At 40.1% G+C, this 19,703-nt stretch overlaps 3 protein-coding genes across 4 annotated transcripts in view; 2 read left to right on the top strand and 1 right to left on the bottom strand.

Annotated features, from left to right (window-relative positions):
- Positions 1 to 188: 188 nt before the first annotated feature.
- LOC126752292 (vacuolar protein sorting-associated protein 54) lies at positions 189 to 4,873 on the top strand. 2 transcript variants are annotated; one of them, XM_050463000.1, is made up of 5 exons: positions 189 to 317; positions 390 to 708; positions 766 to 1,694; positions 1,777 to 2,546; positions 2,605 to 4,873. In XM_050463000.1, exons 2-5 carry the CDS (start codon positions 509 to 511, stop codon positions 3,586 to 3,588), a joined length of 2,883 nt encoding a protein of 960 aa, XP_050318957.1. In that variant the 5' UTR covers positions 189 to 317; positions 390 to 508; the 3' UTR covers positions 3,589 to 4,873. The 2 variants fall into 2 exon arrangements, with proteins under 2 accessions (XP_050318957.1, XP_050318956.1); XM_050462999.1 differs by having other exon boundaries at positions 189 to 708.
- Positions 4,874 to 7,801: 2,928 nt separating this feature from the next.
- Positions 7,802 to 9,472, bottom strand: LOC126752058 (cytoplasmic dynein 2 light intermediate chain 1). Its single transcript, XM_050462603.1, has 3 exons — positions 8,977 to 9,472; positions 8,476 to 8,908; positions 7,802 to 8,422 (listed from the first exon to the last, which is right to left on the bottom strand). Exons 1-3 carry the CDS (start codon positions 9,181 to 9,183, stop codon positions 7,956 to 7,958), a joined length of 1,107 nt encoding a protein of 368 aa, XP_050318560.1. The 5' UTR covers positions 9,184 to 9,472; the 3' UTR covers positions 7,802 to 7,955.
- A 6,347-nt stretch (positions 9,473 to 15,819) lies between these two features.
- Positions 15,820 to 19,703, top strand: part of LOC126754240 (protein numb) — a 126,008-nt gene continuing 122,124 nt past the window's right edge. The window contains exon 1 of the mRNA XM_050466235.1: positions 15,820 to 16,724. The gene's annotated coding sequence lies outside the window, so the exon portion shown is untranslated. The remainder of the gene's footprint in view (positions 16,725 to 19,703) is intronic.

Genomic DNA, 19,703 nt, shown 5'->3' with positions numbered 1-19,703 from the left:
AACTGCAGTATAAAATCTCATACATTACATATTTTTTTAATTTTTTTTACTTTTATTTTATAGAATTTTTGATTCTGTATCGGATATTTTAATAAACGCAAAAATCAGTTAGCTTAAAATTATTTGAAAATATTTTTGCCGTTTATCAACACTATTATACCAATTTGTGTAAACATTTGATAAAATGTCAAAGTGATGACGTTCCTTAACCAATTGACAGCTACACGTCTCCGCTGTTTTGAATGAAGTGACGAAAAAATATTTTGCAGTATTTTTAATGTTTAAACGGCTAGCAAGTAATTCAAAAATGCAAAAACGTATGTAAAACAACGTTTTTAACAAATGGGTTAGTTAACAAAATGTTTCACAAGCAAACGAAATAATTTTAGTGCCGCAGAAGTATACAAATCAACTGGGTAGGGCAGATGACAAAATATCAGCAACGAATTTGAAGAAAACAAATTATTAAACAAACACAATTAAACAAAATAATTGCACAGTAAGTATTATGGCCACAACAGAAAACACTGGCACTACAACGCTAAATAGTGGAGATGATGTGGTCGAAATAACGAAAGGTGCCACACATATTGGTGCAACGAAACAGATGTCAGGTGCATTAACGTTATCAACAAATGTGACACGCTGTTGGGAAACATGTTACTATTGCCCGTGTGAAACATTCAAAACTTCAGCCGATTTTGTCAAGTATGTCTGATAAGCATTGTAAGTAATAAAGGTATACTAATGCGTTTTCTTACGCAGGCACTTACGTGAGCGGCATTGTACGCGTGAAGGCGGCTCATATGTATGCCGTTATGGCTTCAATGGCGTATGTCCTTCGCTGCCGCTGGATGGTGTGTCCGATCGTGATTACGATGCACATGTTGCTAAATATCATGTGAATCAGCTGACACGTGAGCTACCACCGGAATGGTCCGTATTCTCGGCAGCACAAAATCTACCAGCCGTGCTCAACGATCCATCACGTGGCAAGCAAAGCAATCTCTTCACGAAAAAGTGGGGCGACAATTTCGTTGAGAAAACGTATATACCGCACACGCCACGTTTGCCTGAAATCACATATGCAGATTTCGATAAATACATAGCGAAAATTGGTAAACGTTATAGACGACATGAACGTATGTGTGCGCAACAAACACCGGCCGCTTTGGCGGAAAGTGAAGCTAAAACGCCAACCTCACCAACACACGCAGTCAGCCTTAGCACCATACCGGAGATATTTCTAAAAGAGCAATTGAATCTGAATCATCCAGCAACTTTTGCGCTTGTATTCCCAAGTATTGGTGCCAATACCAGCGAGGAGAATAAACAGTCTGGCCGTGTGCTGCAAGAGCAGTTATCGCATTATTTAGATATTGTTGAGGTGAAAATAGCGCATCAAGTGTCACAGAAATCTGCCGCATTTTTCCATGCCATGACCTCACAAGATGCCATTATGGCTGAGATGAAGGAGGCGGCCAGCAATGTGCGTGAATTGCGTGCTTCATTGCGCACGCTACACCAATCTGCCGTAGTGGACTCATTCCGTGTGATGCGTTTCGCGCAGCGTCGCCAAAACTTTGAGGAAACACTCGATAAGCTCAGCCTTATGGCGACGGTGCATAAAACGCAGCCAATGTTGCAGCTATTGCTGGGCACGCAGGATTATGTGGCAGCGCTGGATCTAATAGGTAAAATATTTATTGTTTGTTGAAACAACATAGACAAACATAAAATAATAAATATATATATATTAATGGACTGCTTTTCTAGGCACCACGCAGGAAATTTTGACGCAAGAGCTCATAGGCATACACTGCTTCAAGCATCTACCCATGCAACTAAACGAAATGGAAAAACTAATCGACAAAATGCTCACAACCGAGTTTGAGCGTTATGCCACTGCGGACCTCAACCGGCCGCTTTGCGATGTGCTCAACGAAACGGAGAGCGTATGCGCGGAGGAGGACAAACTGGTGTGCATAGTGATGGGTTTGCTGCGCAAAAAGAATTTCTCCTTTGTCACGGCGTACAAGGACGAAGCGATTGTAACCATACGTGCCATCATCAAGCAGCTCGTTATCGAGGTGATAGCTTCCAGCGATGCCGAACTATGTCTGACCGGTGCCGGCGAAGAGGCACAGAGTCTCTCGATCAGCGAATGGATTGCGCTGCTAAAGAAGGCCACCGTGGCGCTGCTCACTGTGCTGCAACGTATACGCGCCGTAACGGGCATAATGCGCCAAACAACGGATGCGGCTGCAGGCGGCGCGGTGAATGGCGGGCAAGAGGGCGCTGTCAATCTAATAGACTCGGAAGCATTTCTAACATCAGCAGATCATGCTAATGTAACGGAGCGCTTGGATGAGCTGCTGGTGGCGGTATGCAACTATTGCCATGAGCGTTGCGCGAATCTGGTGTCAACGCAAAGTTTGGAGCGCACCATAGCGACAGCGGATGAGATCGAACAGCTGACCGCAATTGTAGATGAGTTCAGTGCGGGTTGTGAGGAGATTTGTGGCGCACCCAGCGTGCCACTGAAGGTATATACGAATTAAAAATATATAAAAATTAAAATTTTATCTTATTTTTTACTCGCAGGTCGCCGCCAAAGTGCAAGCCTCACGCTTCGCCAATCACTTTCACACGGAGCGTAAGCGCAAACTGGCTTTGCTGCTCGATTCGGAGCGTTGGCGGCAGGTCGACATACCCAATGAGTTCCAAAAGATTATCGATCGCATGGGCGCGCAAGACTTCCAGCAGCCGGCGAGCAAATCCTTTGCCGAAAGCCTGGGCGCCACAATAAACGGACACAGTAACAGCAGCAGCAACAAGCCACAAGCAAACCCCGTGCTGCTCGTCGAAGGCAAACCGTTTAGTCTAGTCAGCGCCGCGCTGCTGCTAGTGCAAATGCTCAGCGATTACTGTCACTGCGCCACGCGTCTACCCATACTGGCGAGCTACTTGTCGCGCAACGTTGTCGATTTGCTGCGCACCTTCAATTCACGCTCCTGCCAGCTGGTTATTGGCGCTGGCGCTATGCGCGTAGCCGGCCTCAAAACCATAACCAGCACCAATCTGGCATTGGTGTCGCGCGCGTTGCAACTTGTGCTCTGGCTCCTGCCAAAAATCAAGTCACATTTTGCCACCTACGATGCGCACGCCGTGTCCGGTTTTGATTCGATCGAAAAGGATTTTCACAGTCACATCAAAGAAATTGAAAATAAAATTTACGGCATCGTCACGGAGCGCGTCTCCATGCAGCTGGAGCAATGGGATGCACGTCCGCCGATACCGTCGCAAACGTTTCGTAATATTTCGCGTCATTTAGTGAAGTTGCACGAGGCGATTGCGCCCATACTACCCGAACTGCAAATACACTTGATCTACGGCATTGTGCATCGCAATTTCAAGGATAAGCTTAGAGAGCAACTGCTCAAATTGAACATCATCAATAATGGGGGACCGCAACATGGCGTGGTGACGTCAGAGCTGACTTTTTATATGGAAACGTTGCGCACGTTGAAGGCGTTGCCAGCAGCTGATTTGGGTGACGACATACTGGAGCTGATATGGACGTTCTAAATATTTATTTTGTTGCATGTCACACGTTTTGTTGCATGCCACAAATGCGGTTGAATACCACAAATGTTGTTGTAAGCCACGACGGTTGATGCAAGCAATAAACGTTGTTGCATGCTACAAATGTTGCTGCATGTTGCTACAAATGATGCAGCGTGCCACAAATATGTTGCATGCCGCGAATATGTTGCATGCCGCGAATATGTTGCATGCTGCGGATGTTGTTTCATGCCACAAGTTTTGTTGCATGTTGCCACAAATGTTTGTTGCATGCCACAAATTTTGTTGCATGATACAAATATTGCTGCATGCCACAAATGTTTCTGTATGTTGCCACAACTGTTGTTGCAAGTTCCCACAAATGTTGCTTCATGCCACAACTGTTGTTGCTTGCCACAAATGTCGCAACTGTTGTTGCAAGCCACGCATGTTGTTTCACGCCACAAATTTTGGTGCATGCCACAAATGTTGTTACATGCCACGGCGATGTTGCATGCCACAAATAGTCATCACAGTGGCTTTTCACGTTGTAACTAATTTTATTTGTTGTTGCACTAATTTAAGACAATTGTTTTAACATTCTTATGATTACTATTATTATTAATATTATTCTTATTGTTGTGGTAATTTTACTCACCACTGTACTTCGGTTCTCAGTTAATGTGCAAGTTCTCTCCTTGTTTGTATTTTAAGCTAACATTGCCAAGTCCCCAAAGGGGTGCAGCAACGCGCATAGAATTGTAAAAATTTAACATGTTGTTGTTGTTGCTATCAACCATAAGTATACAAACATATTTCCTGTAACAGGATACGCATTTGGGTGTTGGGCATTGCGTAACTGCAAGTCAGTCGCAGGCAGCTTTTAGTGAAATTTTTAAAACCCTAGCTGGAAAACAAAACGTTGAAAAGTAAATTATATAAGTATATACACACATTTAAGGCATAAGTTTCGCATACATACATACATACAATACGATTATGAACAATAACAATAACAATAATTATTAGGAATATGTTTAAAAGCCGATAAATGCATATAAATAATTACTAGTAGTATTTGCTTGTACTTAGGCTTCTACAAACTAGAAAAGAAAAGAAAACCCTCGAAAATTTTAATAAACACCACCACGTGTTGTATTATGTACTATATACTTATGTATGTATGTATTTTACGTTCTGTGCAATTAAACTGTTTAAGCTAAAGCATATTATATAGTATAATTCTGCATATAATGAAAAACGACCAAACATTTATATAGAAATCAAATATAACGAACGGTAAAATACACTTACAGTTGTATATTTTAATATACGCGAAGAGATTATAGAGTTGTTGTAGTTTCCATATATTTATCCGGCTAATAGCTGTCAACATACTTCTTTTTCTTTGTAGGCGCAGACACAGCCGAGTTTACAACAGCGCGCCAATCGTTCTTCCTTTTCAATGTTTGGCGCCAAGTGGAGCTTCCAAGTGTAGCCAGTTCCTTCTCCACCTGGTCTTTCAAACGGAGTAGATGTCTTAATTGTTCTTGTTATAGCGGCATTATTCTGCCGAGTTGACAATCCTTGACCAAATAAAAATCCGGTCCGTTTCGGTTACGTACACACGACTGTCTTGGGAACGGAGTGAAGGTCTTCCTCTTCCTCTGCATCCCTCGGCGATCAAATACTTTAGAGCTGGAGTATTTCCATACATTCAGACGACATGACCAAGCCAGCGGAGCCGCTCTCTCTTAATTCGCTGAACTATGTTAATGTCGCCGTATATTTCATATAGCTCATCGTTCCATCGAATGCGATATTCACAGTTGCCAATGCGCAAAGTACCATAAATCTTCCGCAGAATCTTTTTCTCGAAAACTTCTAACGCCGACTGATCAGATATTGTCATCGAGAATGGGAATAATGAGTGACTAGTAGAATTTGGTCTGTGTTCGTCGAGCGAGGACTTTACTTCTCAATTGCCTACTCATTCCGAAGTAGCACCTGTTGGCAAGAGTTATTTTGCGTTGGATTTTGAAGCTGACATTGTTGTTGGTGTTAATACTGCTTCCAAGATCGACGAAATTATCTAGGAATTGGAAGTAATGATTGTCAACAGTGACATGAGACCCAAGTCGCGAGTTCGACGACTCTTTGTTTGATGACAGGACATATTTTCGTCTTGTCATTTGCTTCGCTTCCTTATCCAGTCTGGAGAAATCAGAACTAACGGCGCAGTTGTTGAGGCCAATGATATCAATACGTCATCAGTTGTACACTCTTATAGAACGTGGTACCTTCTCTATTTAGTTCTGCAGCTCGAATTATTTTCTCCAACACTAGATTGTATTTGAAGTCGCATGATAAGAAGTCGCTTTGTCTGAAACCTCGTTTAGTAACGAACGGCTTGGAGAAGTCCTTCTTGATCCTGACGGAGCTTTTGGTATTGCTCGACGTCAGTTTACACAGCCGTATTAATTTTGCGGGGATACCAAATTCAGACATAGCGACATAAAGGCAGCTCATTTTCGTGCTGTCAAAGACAGTTTTGAAATCGACGAAAAGGTAGTGTGTGTCGATACTCTTTTCATGGGTCTTTTCCAAGATTAGGCGCATGCTGAATATCTGGTCAGTTATTGATTTTCCCGACCTAAAGCCACACTGATAAGGTCCATTCAGATTGTTGACGGTGGGGTTTAATCTTGCACACAGTTAACTAGATGGAACCTTATGTGCGATGTTGACGAGGCTTATCCCACGGTAGTTGGCGCAGATTGTGGGGTCTGCCTTTCTCTAGATTTGGCAGAAAAGTTCTCTTATATCTAGTAAATAGTCGGTTAAGATCATCCGATGCAGGTATTCTAACTGAATATGAGAGATGACATTTCTAGAAAAAAAAATATCTACAGAGGTGATATCGTAGATCAGGGTATAAGATCTAGCCCTCTCGGACGATAGAGCGAACTGCGAAATGTAGAAACTAAATACGTCATAGACACTATGGTGAGCGCCTTGCTGTCGAATTTTTATTATATTATGTAGAGCATCTATTTTATTTGGCCTTGAAACTAGACTGCTGACTGAGAATCGCTGAAAGAATTTGTTCTCCGTAGTGTCAGTGATGTATGCAGATCAGCCGAATTCAAACGATAACTGAAAGCATTAGACAAACTTAAATGCCTTACTTATGGAAGAAGTGATATCCGACAATTTTCGAATAGCTTAAATTAGAAGTCTTGTCGAATATATTGGACTATAAGTCTTGCTTAAATTAAATCTTCCAGTGATAAGGTTAGATTCGGTTAAAAGGTCGATCCTGACAGTGTTCTCACTTGGACTGCTTAGAACGCCAGTCCTTTGTGATATCTAAAACTCTTATATAATTGGTCTTAAGGCATTCATAGTACGGCAAAGCACTTTGAGCCTAATTCAGCTATATCTTTTGGTTCTCCAAAAATAAGACTACCGAGATGTTTCAAACTCAGCCTTCAAGAGTCTGAACAATGGAGGAGAATATCGTCTACCAATAGAAATGATGTGATTTTGACAAATCGTGACGGATTTGTGTCAAATTATGTCCGTATGTTCAGTGAGGTTTGCAATTTTAGTCTGTCACGTTTTATTTTAGTGCAACGTCTGGAAATTGTCCATGATTATTACGAAAATTCACTCTCTTCCGCGGCTACGGTAAGAGCTCTTCGCGCAAAACACGTTCAACAACCGTTTCTGGCTTCGTCAGCAAGCAAAATTGTCGCTGTGAGTCCTCGTGTGGTTCGGGAAACGCGTTTGCGTCCACATAGTTTTACCGTATGATGAGAATTGTGTTATGGCGGTATCGTCGGGCCTTATTTCTTTCGAAATGACGCAGGAAAAATGTTACCATCTATGGCGAGCGTTATAACAGAATGCTGACCGACTATTTTTGCCGAGAATTTGATTAAACCGATGCTGACGATATCTATTTTTAGTAGGACAAAACAGAGTACCCTTATATTGAGGATCGTGTCAAAACTTTTGATTAATGTTTTTGGTATGCAGCCTATCAATGTTAGACTCGTACCAAAAGATCTAAATCGTTTGCAACGCCGATAATGAGCAGAAGAAATGCTCGATAATGTATGTATATTAGGACGGCGAAACTGTCCAACAACTCGTTCAGCTAGACGACGGTTGTAAAGAATAAGACCAACGCAATACACATATTTCTCAGTTCCCGAAGTAAGTAAATGGTAAGTTGTTTACCGAACAAGATTGTAATATATTTATTATTTGAGCTTTAAAGTCACAGCTTACAAATTGTACTGAAATATTTCATCAGAAACAACAAATATCCCTAATTTCCATCACTCCTCTATACCACTTTCAGCGCTTAAACCGACCCACTCACTTCAAACAATCGTCTCGAATTGCCCACGTAATTGTGATTCCTTGATGATCGCCTGCAACTCTTTATCCTTCTGTGCGCGCATCTCATCGATGATGCTCTCACGAAACCCTGCATCCTTGGCGGGATCATTGATATGTGATTTCGATTTCGCGGAACGTTTCTTAACCATTTCATTCAGCTGTGGCGCCTCGCTGGCCAGTAGAGAGCCAATACGTTCGACACTTAGCACACCGACGCTGCCAATCTGATCCCAACTATCGGTGCCGAACCAAATGGAGAGCGCATCCGCGCTGTCGGTCACATGCGAGCGAAATGGATGCGTGGGACTACCGAAACCCAAGTGACTTATGGTATCGCGTAGTGTTTTCGCAAGTTTGGGTATTTTATTGGAATAGAAGAGTACGCTACCGCCTATCAAGTGTGCCATGGAACGCAGACAACGGCAGATATGTTGCTTTAGCTCGGCGTCTAGAAAGAACTAGTTTAGTTAAGAGTTACAGTGCGTCTCAACGCATACAAACCGAAATCTTTGAACAAATCATATTTGCCACCAACTATAACTATCGGAAATGGCATCAACTCGAGACACTCCAAATCGTTGTGATCCTTTTTGAGACGATCCGCCATGCGCTCGCGATACATTTGCTCCTCATCTGGGCTCAGCAATTTACTGCTTGTGCTACGTAGCGCCTGATAAATGCGCTCCAATTCCGGCCAAACGCGTTTCGGCTGCGAGAGATCCAACATTATAATGGCCGCGAAATTCTCAAGGCCATGTGTGCGTAAGGGCACTGAAATCAACTGCTCTGCATTGTCCAAAGCGCCGAGCTCCCACACATTTAGCACCTGTTTTTGCGTGCCGCTCGTGCGTCGACCGTATGAATATTCTAAAGCAAGTGTGGGTCGCGGATTGTCCTCGCGCTCGAAGAATTTATGCAGCGCCGTGGATTTGCCCTATAGCAGAACGGTTTAAACAATAATTTTCCACAATATTAAAACTGCTATTCCAAATATTTACTTACAGCACCTCTGCTCCCCAGCACGAAAACGGTGCGTTCCTTAGGTCCACTCTCCGCTTGCAGCGTACGCAATTGCTCCTCGGCTAGTTTAATTGCAATTTCTTGTATGGTCTCACGTTTGTCGCCAGCTTGTTTGTTATCTCGTTTGTCAAACATTTTTGAAATTCTCTTGAAGAATTGTAAGCTCGTGTGCAAAATTTGTCCTTTCATTTACCGTCGCTTTATGAAACGCTTATGAAAACTGTAACACTGTTTTGTTTGGCATTTCGGTCAGGTGCTAAGTGATATCGTTGCTAATGGAAACCGCGACGCGCTCAAGTGGTGGTGTTTTTAACTACCATTTATGGTAAGTTGTCCTTGCTTGCCCAGTTGGACAACCGATTGTTTTTTTGTTTTCCAATTAGTCTTTCGAATGTTCTTGTAGTCTTTCTATTAGACTCTTGAATTTTATATTTTTCGAATCGATATATAATTCTCCAAGATTGTCTACAACAAACGAGTTTTGATTTGACTGTGCGAATGTTTTGAAAAGTACTAGTACTGAGGCCTTCAGTGTTCCGAAGACCATCCGAAATCTCTACATTTAGATTTAGTCGTTATTTTGATTCACTTTAGCAGATCAATTGAAGAGTCCCCAGTCTGACATCCATAACCTTCAACATGCGTGTATAAAGTGTATGAGGCGAAATGTTGTTACCGACGAAAACATCAAAAAAATACTCAAAATATTTCAGATAGCCATAAAATGAAGTTGTTCAAGATAGCAAGCACTCTAAAGATATCAACTGAACGTGTACATCATAATATTCACGAATAAATGGTTATGAGAAAGGCCTATTAGAAGTGGGTGCCACGCGAGCTCACTTTTGACCATAAACAACGACGAGTTGATAGATCGGAACAGTGTTTAGAGACGTTGAAGCGTAATAAACCGGAGTTATATGACAAAGGATGAAACCAGGATCCATCATTTCACTCCAAAGTCTAATCCACAATCATCCGAGGAGACTGCACATGATGGATCCGCTCCAAAGCGTGGTAAAACGCAACAGTCGGAAAGGTTATGGCGTCCGTATTTAAAATGCGAATGGAATAATTTTTTGTAATTTTTTAAAAATGGAAGTGTTATCAACAGCGAATATTATTTTACGTTATTAAAGCGTTTGAAAGACTAATTCGCCGAAAAATAGTCCCATTTCTTAGATCTAAAATTAATGCTCGTTGGGAAAAAATTTTTGTCACATGAAGAGATAATCGCCGACAAATTCCTACTACCAAAATAAATCGAAAACGGGATTGTCCGTATACCTTTGAAGGGAACATATTTGAAGCAAAAAGCCGTGTAATATTATAAAACACGAACTTCGTGGCCAATCGACCGGCCCAAAACGTGAAACTATCTGCTCAATAAATTCATTGATTGAGGCAATGTGTGGGAAGTGGCGTCGTCTTATTGAAACTAAATGTCGACGGGATCACGAGCTTCAATTTCAGGCATCAAAAAATTGGTTATCATGGCGCGATAACGATCTGAGTTACGTTCTCATCGGCATCATTTTTGAAAGAATATGGAATCTTTTCTGAAAGAATATGATTCCACCGGCCAACAAACCACACCAACCCGTTGTTTTTTCTGGAAGAAATGGCAGCTATTGAATCTTTTAAATTTTGCTTGTTTACATAAATGGACCTCATCTTTGAACAAAATTTGGCGCAAAAAAAGAGGAACCTCTACTTGGATCACCCGTGAGATGCAAAAAGAACCGATTTTTCTAAAATCAGAAATGGTTTGACCGTTTGACCTAACAAATTTCTTCCTGAACGCTTCAAAAGAATTTATTTAGTACAAACTTAATTGGTAAAGGGTCAATGATCGATCTCACAAGATGTTGGCTCAATATAAGTTGTGTATTGAACACAACACGTTAGGTCAATCTAAAATATACAACTAATATTTCTAGGATTACAAATCATGAGCTGATATATCTATACGATTGAATTTAAGAACAAAAAAAAATTTAAGCCCTAAAAACTTCCAAACAAATTAATCAAAACATCCCTGTATCAAGAACTGTCTTAGTTTTCCCGCGGACTCTATTAAAGGACATCACTGAATTTCAATTTGTGATACAGAGAGAAAGACTCATTACAGCGCATGTGTGGTGAGTAAATGATTTGTTAAAGGTTCACTCTCTAACAAAACAATCCGAACACCAAAGCCAGGTCATGCGGGTATTAAACTTTATTTATACATACATACACATATACCAACAGTAGTACACAAAAGGAGGTTTACACTTGAACATAAATATGGAACTGAAGCTGTTTATTGACTAAGCTGGCTGTCATAACGGAAATTTAGTACTTTAGAAGTCACAAATTAAAGTTCATTGACGAAACTCAAAAATACAGAAGAAGCTTATTCTGTGTTCATACAGTCAACAAAATGAAGGAGTCATTTTAAGGGATTCCAGTTCTAGTTGTATACAGTTAATAGGAATATCTTGAGAATTGAATTGAAATTTTGATAGTTAAATATTTTTTAGTTTATCGTAATTTCCGCTTATAATTTCTTGATTTCAACGTGTTTCCTGCAACTAAAGACTAATCATGCTTAATATTGCTACCAACTTCCATATTCTTCCCTATAAGCAATCTTATACATTAAAATTTAATGATTAAATGTAAATTAGTTTTAAAAGAATCCTTAGAGACAAAGTGTAATTCACAATTTATCACCTTATTACAGCTGTCCTTGTGAAATTCAGCGCTTTCCTTTGGCGCGAGGATCAAAGCTGCGATCTAAACTAACGGAACCTTTTACTTTATTAAGTTATCGAGGATTTATTTTTAAATAGTCAATACTCACAATGGATTGTTGTTCACATAGTTTTGTAAGTAAATTGAATGCAAAGTATTCTCTTAAAGTTATTGATACGCCTTTTAAGACTTCGAATCCAACAGTAATATTCCTTTGCTCAGAAAAGAACAGAAAATCAAATTCGATAGGACTTGTTATGATCGAAAGCTCGAAGTGCCAAAAGTAGTTTTCACGATTGAAAGTGATGATTTTGACTTGGAAGACAAAGAACGAGCTGGGCGACCAAAAAAGTGAGAAGATGGGGAACTGGAGGTATTACCCGATGAAGATTGCTGCCAAACACAAGAAGAGTTCGCAATATCTTTGTCAGTCACTTAAGCACCTATTTCAAAAAGTTTGAAAGCAGCCGGTTGAATATATCAGAAACAAGGAAATTGGGTGCCATATGAATTGAAGCCAAGAGGCGTTTAAAGACGATTTTGCATGTCAGACATGATATAAGAATGTTGGAAGTATATTTTGCACCGGATTGTGACTGAAGAATCCATTTATTTCCCTTAACACAAAATATCACATGTGAAACCTGGCCAATCAGCTAAGTCAACGGCAAAGCCGAATATCCATGACGCATTTTATGGGATCAGAAGGACATTCTGTATTGTGAACTCTTGAAACATGGTTACATAATCATTAAAGGGTAATGTTACCGAGAACAACTCTCAATTAATTAAAGTGAGCGATGGCCCGAAACTCCTTGAATTTTGAGACTAGACGCCTGGCATCAATTTTTTATTATTAAAGGTTTGTCAAAAAAGTCTTTCGGTATTTTTATTGAATTTTTTTTTTTTTTTATTGAATTTGAAATGAATTTTTGATGACTCATGCCCAGCTCTTGACCGATGCTACGGCTGCTACTATGCCGGTCTCTTTCGACAAGTTCAGCGATTTTATCGCAATTTTCGACGACAGGCCTTCCGGAGCGTGGCGCATCTTCGACCACCTCTACACCAGAACGAAAACGTTGAAACCATCGTTGTGCGGTGGAAATGGAAACTGTATCGGGTCCATATACTGCACAAATTGTATTGACGACTTGAGATGCATTTTTGCCTTTATCGTAGTAGTACTGTAAAATATGCCGTATTTTCTCTTTATTTTGCTCCATGTTTGCGACGCTATAACTCACGAACGATTTAAAAGAAACGACAATCAATCAAACACGTGCTAGCGCGTGAAATGAGCTTTCCGAAAAGGTATAGCATGACCCGATGTGACGAATAAAACTAGAACTACGCGCTTTCAGCGCCAACTAGCGAAAATACCGCAAGACTTTTTTGACAACCTATATATAATGTTCGGCTTTATGTAACAAGACCGGTTAGAAACTGTTTGGAAAACTGCGACTGTGAAGATTTGCCTCACCCACCTTAAATCCCTGACCGTGTTTTTCTGACTAGGATTTATTCTAGTCTACGCAGAAAGTCCCTAGATATGCTAGATACGGTTCTAAACAGTACCAGGTAACAAAAATGGTTGTCTCGATTAATTTATGGCCGCCAAGTCGGCGTAGTTCTTTTGGGATGGAATCTACAAACCGTCTGAAAGCTGGTAAAGCTTTATAGTTGTGAAAGAAAACACGAACGAATAAAGTTCTAGGATACATGTAACAAAAAACAACCCGGAAATTGTAATTAAATTCCCCTAGTAAATGGTATTTCAAATAATTGTATTTAGCTAAGCTGGTAAGACTGCCCTTAATTACTATGCCAAATATTATCGCGATCTGGCAACCAGTTTGTTTACAGCATCTGCTCAAGTCGGTACACCTCAGAAGACCGTTGCGATTTTTATAAATATGGAAAGAATTTATCTCAAATTTTGTACTTCCAACCAAATTTCGTGTTTGGAAACGTTGCGAATGTTGGAAAAGGCTTACGATGATTCAGTTTTATCAAAAACTCAGGCCCACGAGTGGTACAAAACCTTCAAAGACGGTCGATTAAACGTTGAAGACATGCCTCGTTTTGGACTATCTCCGATCTTTTCAACTGATGAAAATATTAAAAAATTAAAGATATGGTGCTTGAAATTGAAGAGATGGCTAGAGAGCTCGACATCTCTCGCGAGTACGTTCGAATGGTTTTGGAAGATATTTTGTTATGAAACACGTTATTGCTCGACTCGTACCGATAAAGCTGAATTTTTTTCTTTGGACATTCTTGGTCGGGTGAATTCTGTTCCCACACTCATGGAGAGCATTATAACTGCCGTAGAGATATGGGTTTATAAGTGAGACATGCAAACAAGTCAACAATCATCGAAAAAAGGAGACTAAACCAAAAAAAAATAACGCCAAAGCCATTAAAAAAATCATTGTTCTTTCGATATTCGTGGTTTGGTGCATCAGGAATTCATTCCGGAGGGACACACGGTCAATAAGAAGTACTACAATTCATGGATTTTACCCGATGATAATGTACCATCGCATCGAGCCACGATTGTGACCGAATTTAAAGCCAAAATGCAATGAATACCATCGATCAACCAACGTATTTACCAGATTTGGTTCCGTGTGATTTTTTAGTGTTCCACAAACTTTAATAAGCCGCTCCGTGGAACCTGTTCTCAGTTGATCGAAGAGATAAGACAAAATTCGCTGAAGGTTCTAAAGGCCATCCCAAAAAGTGCATATGAAAAGTGTTTCGAGGATTGGTAAAATCGTTGTCATAAGTGTATTACATCTTGTGAGGATTACCTTGACGGCGACAAAACAAATATTGATGAAGATTTAAATATTTTGCATCTTATTTACAATTGCCGGGTACTTTTCACAATATAGTATCGTTTTTATCACGAAATTACCATATTCTTCTCATTTCTAAGGGTTTATCTTTTTTAGAAGATTATTTCATCTTTTCAGGATTTGCAGGATTTTCGACTCCAGTAACCTCGCCTCTTTACAGAAGCTTCAGTTCGTATTATTTATTTATAGAACTTATTGTATATATTCTAGAGCTTTTTGTCCCATGAAAAACTTGAATGCATACAAAATTTTGTAATCTACTGTAAGTGAACGGCGAAATACATACATATATGTATGTATGTATATTTGTATGTTCGCATTGTAACCTAACACTCAAGTGCTGGCCGTCAGAGTGTTAATGCAGTCAATGTTGTATTTGTTTTGACTTCGTTTTTCGTTTTTCGTGTTTTTGTTTTTATTTTTTTTATTTTTTTTTTTATGTTGATTGTACAAGTGTTGACTGAATTTGACTGCTCATTTATTTTTTTTTTTTTATTTTTGAAGGCGAGAAACAAAATATCAATTAAATCCGAATAACGGCGAGTGGTGCTTTTAGTTCAAAAACGCGTCTCGTTAGTGAAGGGTTAATGTTATTCTTTTAATATTAGCGACTTGGTGTTAAAATCTTTTATTAGTCACTATTTGCGGAGCTGCTTCGAGGTGTTTAAGTTTTTCGTGGCTCAAATTGAGGTTTTATTCTTGGAACGCCGACTTGGCGCCGTCGCTGCGGCAAATGCTGACAAGACAAACAAAGTCAAGCGCTAACACAGTTAACACGCTCGTGAAGACCAGCTTTGATGCTGCAAAGTCGCACGCCACAAATCAAACACAGCTTAGAACTCCAGCGCGTCGCTCCACACACCGGCGCTGCCAACGCGCTCACGTCATTTGTTTGCTGACAAGCTTCGTGTGAGTTTACTACTTCGTTTGGTGCTTGGAGCTTCAGCGCTGGAGCTACACGCTTTGCGCTACGCTTTTGATTTTGTTTTTGCTGAAGTTTTGTTATTGTTTTAGCTTTCTGAAACTTCATATATTACTTGTGGAGTACGCGAGCGGTTGTCTTTGCCAGCGCCGCCCCCCTGCGCGCGCCATATTTCATTGCCAACATTGCTTCGGCGTTCGACACGCGCACTGGTTAGGCCGCTCAGCAGGCCGAAAGCAGCGCCAAGTCGGGCAGACGCGTCGTCGTCGTCGTTGTCATCGTCATCGTGGTCTCATAAATACATTCGAATAGTGTGCAATGCGCTGCGAATGGAATTAGACGTGTCTCGGTGGAGCATATTGTACAGCGGTAAGTGATGCTCAAATGCGGTTCATATACAAACAAACATACATACATACACACATACATGTAGGGAATTGTATGTATGACTTCACGAAGTAAACTTCATGAATGTCTCTATTGAAGTTGCTGGAAAGACGGGGCAGCAAAGTGAAGGCGTGCAATGAAGTTCGGCGAAAAATGTGGAAAAAAGTGTAGAAAAGTGGAGTTTTGAAAAAAACGGTACGCGCAACCGTGTTTTTGCCAGTAATTGTTAAAAAATATTACGAAAATTGAAAAATAAATATTTGAAAATATTATTCTTGAAATAAAAATAATTCTTGAAATAAAAAAAATTCTTGAAATAGTGCCGAAATTGCGTTTTGTGTAGCGCGTAAGCCCTGCCAGCTTTATTTTGCGGTTATCGCCATCAAAAAAAGTACCGTTATGTTCATGAAAAAGTAAATAAAATAATCAGCAGCGAAAAAATACGAAAATAAAATACAACAAACACATGCAAGTAAAGTGTGTAAAGTGCTTTTCGAAGTTGTGTTGTGCAATAAATTCGCATAAAGTTGTGAATTCGAAGTTCGAAGTGAAGTACGCGCATACATATCTACACATACATATGTACATATGTATTAGCATACACGCGCTCGAGCATGGAGTAGTGTTTGAGAAAGTGTACAGCTGTTTGTTGGATTTTGCGAAACGCAACTTCATTTAAACTAAAACGCTAGCTAAAAAGCGAAGCTAGCGAAGTAAAGGCGGCGGCAAAGCGTGGCGTCAAAGCGGAGGTAAAGCACCGCGAACGTACGACCTAGCAGAGCAGCTGGCCCGAGGGGTATAGCAAGGCGAATTTGCAGGTGAGTGCGTGCTTTTAATCAGCCGTTCTACTAAAAAACAAAAATACAAACAAACGCACACATGCACATACACACACAAGGCTTTACTTATTTGCTCGAAAAAAGGCGGTGTGTGTTATCGGCGTACAGACGAAAAATCGATTTTTCCTCCCTACTTGTGCCAGTTCGCCTGTTTTTGACTTTGTTGTTGTTGTTTTGTTGTTGTTGTTGTCAACGTAACTTTGCTGTTTTGCTCCTGTTATTTGTTGTTGTTGTTTGTTAACCTTAAATTTCCTTTTATTGTTGTTGTTGTTGTTGTTATTTTAGTTTTTGTTGTTGTTGTTGCCAACTTTATGTTGCCTTTTCCCACCCCTTTTTGTTGTTGTTTTGTTTTTTTAGTTAGCCTTAGCTTTGCTTTTATTTTTGTTGTTGTTATTACAGTTTTTGTTGTTGTTGTTGCCAACGTTATGTTGTTTCTTTGCACCTGTTGTTGTTGTTTTTTTTGGCTTTGCCTTAATTTGGCTTTTGTTCTTGTTATTATTGTCGGTTTTGTTGTTCTTATTTTGATTTTTTGTTGTTGTACTACATAATTGTGACTTGTTGTTGTTATTATTGCAAATTCTTTTTTTTGTTCCTTGTCCAATAATCTCACTATTCGTAACATTCTAACACGCTGTGACCGGCGGTGTAAAGCCGTTACCTTCATCGAGCTCATTAATTTGCTGTCTTTGTTGTTGTTGTGTGTGTTTTTTGGTCGTCGCGAGAATGCTGCCCACGTAACCAGGCGCGCACCGCTGCCTGCTCGATAGCGCCCATTAGCCAGGAGTCGCGAAAATGCTGCCTAAGTACATTCACATTGCACGCTCTGTCTGCCTGCCCACACACACACACATCCATACATACATGCGTAGACGAACGGATGTGCCACACACACACTCACGTACCGTTAAAGCACTTTAGTCGGGCACAAATAATGTGCGCATTTGACATGGGATGTGATAGCCTACATGTGAAGCATATTTAGTGTAGGATTAACGAATGTTCGTTCACCTAATCGGAGGTGTTTGTTGCGCCATCGTTTATTACTTAACCGTTATGTTGATTGGCCAAATACATACTTATGTTCATATGTAGCTAAGATGGAAGCCAATTACTACTCATATGTTCAGCACAGCTGTCATCTTAATCCTCCTCAGTTTGTATGGCAGCTATATGCTATATTCGTCCGATCTGAACAATTCCTTCGAAGGTTGTAGAACTGCCTTAGACTATAATCCGTGCCAAATTTCATGAACAAATCTCTCCAAAGTAAAAGTTTTCCATATAAGAACTTGATTTAGACCAATTAGTTTGTATGGTAGCTATATGTTATAGTCGTCCGATATGAAATATATGTTCGGAGATTGTAGCAATGTCTTGAAAAACTAATTACATTAAATTTCGTGAAAATATCTTGTCAAATAAAAAGTTTTTCATACAAGCACTTAATTTTGAAGGTTTAGTACGTCTGACAGCTATTTGCTATAGTGGTGGCTCGATATTGGCGGTTCCGACAAACGAACAGCTTCTTGGGGAGAAAAGGATGTGTGCAAAATTTTAGATCGATATCTCAAAAACTGAGGGAATAATTGGCGTATATACAGACTGACAAACTGACGAACGGTCGAATATGGCTAGGTAGATGTTTGACGGCACAACAAGAACTGACGAAGAAACTACTGGGACCAAAATCCTTTCACACTATCACTTACCTCTCTGAACTACACTGAGCGCTTGATGAAGTTCATCAATTTAAAAAAAAAATTATTTCTACAACTTCAAGTAAACCGCGACCTATAATTACGATTCTTTTCCTATACAAAGTCTTGCATCAGCACAAACGATGTTCTGCAGTCTCTCCTATCTTTTGGCAGCTTTTATAGTAATAATTGTAAGCATGCGTATGTAACAGCAGACTGGTGATAGCTGCCGCGACTTTCAAGAAGACAGTGTCCTGATAGCAATTCAACTAGAACTCTTATGTCATTCGTTTTGAATTTAAACTCAACTCAACTCGCCCCGCTAGTCATTTATATTCAATATAAAAGGTGTTACATTTCGAGGTTCCCTTTTTTAAAGAAAATACTTAGAAACTTCAAATTTAATAGGGAATGTTCATTATCATTCGAAAGTACTTTAATTGGCATTTATTTTTTGAAGATTATCTCTTTCAAATGTTGCCAGCGGTTAAGTCTCAGATGGTCCCTCCGTTGAGTTCAATTTTCGATGACTCGTTCGAGCATTTCGACTGGTAACTGGCGAATGACACGCGTGATGTTTTCTCCAAGGCCTGAATCGAAGCGGGATTGTCCGCATATACTTTAGACTTTTCATATCCCACAGAAAAAAATCTTGGAGGCTTATCTACCGGCCCAAAACATCAAATTATCTGCTCACCGAAATGTACTTTCAATAAATCCATTGATTGATACGATTAGTGGGAATTGGCACCGTCTTGTCGTAGAGATTACTAGCTCCAATTTCAGGCATCAACTAATCGGTTATCATAACGCATTAACGGTCGACATTGACAGTTATGTTCTCGCCGGCATCAATTTTTAAGAAATATGAACCGAGGATTTCACTGGAACTATTCCAGACCTCATAGAACGAAGCGATGTCGCTAGGAAGTTCAAGCGGCTGTATATTGTGCGCTTTCAATTTAAGATCTCGACGTAAAAAGCGCCAGGTCATTTCATACGTCAGTCAACGACGCCGCATCGACTATCCACCGTCTTCGTGTACACTCTCAGCTGCGGATTCTATAGTTTAGGATATAAAAAATATATGAAAACGAAGTCGTCAAGACCAGAAAGTGCTCTAGCTCTGATTCCATACTGAGAGTTTAAATCAGGCGTTAGAAATTCATTTTAGGTGCTCGTCTGAGATCCTAAGTCATAAAGTCTAAAACCATCAGAAGACCACAGTTACAAACGTTCATGCTTTCTTTCTTTCCTCTAG

This window comes from Bactrocera neohumeralis, chromosome 3, assembly GCF_024586455.1.
Source record: "Bactrocera neohumeralis isolate Rockhampton chromosome 3, APGP_CSIRO_Bneo_wtdbg2-racon-allhic-juicebox.fasta_v2, whole genome shotgun sequence".
Classification (NCBI taxonomy): Eukaryota; Metazoa; Arthropoda; class Insecta; order Diptera; family Tephritidae; genus Bactrocera; species Bactrocera neohumeralis.
The sequence above is the reverse complement of the archived record's forward strand: the minus strand, read 5'-3'. Positions and strand labels throughout refer to the sequence as shown.

Coding starts and splice junctions, on each gene's coding strand:
- LOC126752058 (XM_050462603.1), bottom strand. CDS start 9,183: ATGAAAGGACAAATTTTGCACACGAGCTTACAATTCTTCAAGAGAATT. Junction 8,909..8,976: donor TGCTGGGGAGCAGAGGTGCT/GTAAGTAAATAT, acceptor GTTCTGCTATAG/GGCAAATCCACGGCGCTGCA. Junction 8,423..8,475: donor TGATTTGTTCAAAGATTTCG/GTTTGTATGCGT, acceptor AGTTCTTTCTAG/ACGCCGAGCTAAAGCAACAT.
- LOC126752292 (XM_050463000.1), top strand. CDS start 509: ATGGCCACAACAGAAAACACTGGCACTACAACGCTAAATAGTGGAGAT. Junction 1,695..1,776: donor GGCAGCGCTGGATCTAATAG/GTAAAATATTTA, acceptor CTGCTTTTCTAG/GCACCACGCAGGAAATTTTG. Junction 2,547..2,604: donor CACCCAGCGTGCCACTGAAG/GTATATACGAAT, acceptor TTTTACTCGCAG/GTCGCCGCCAAAGTGCAAGC.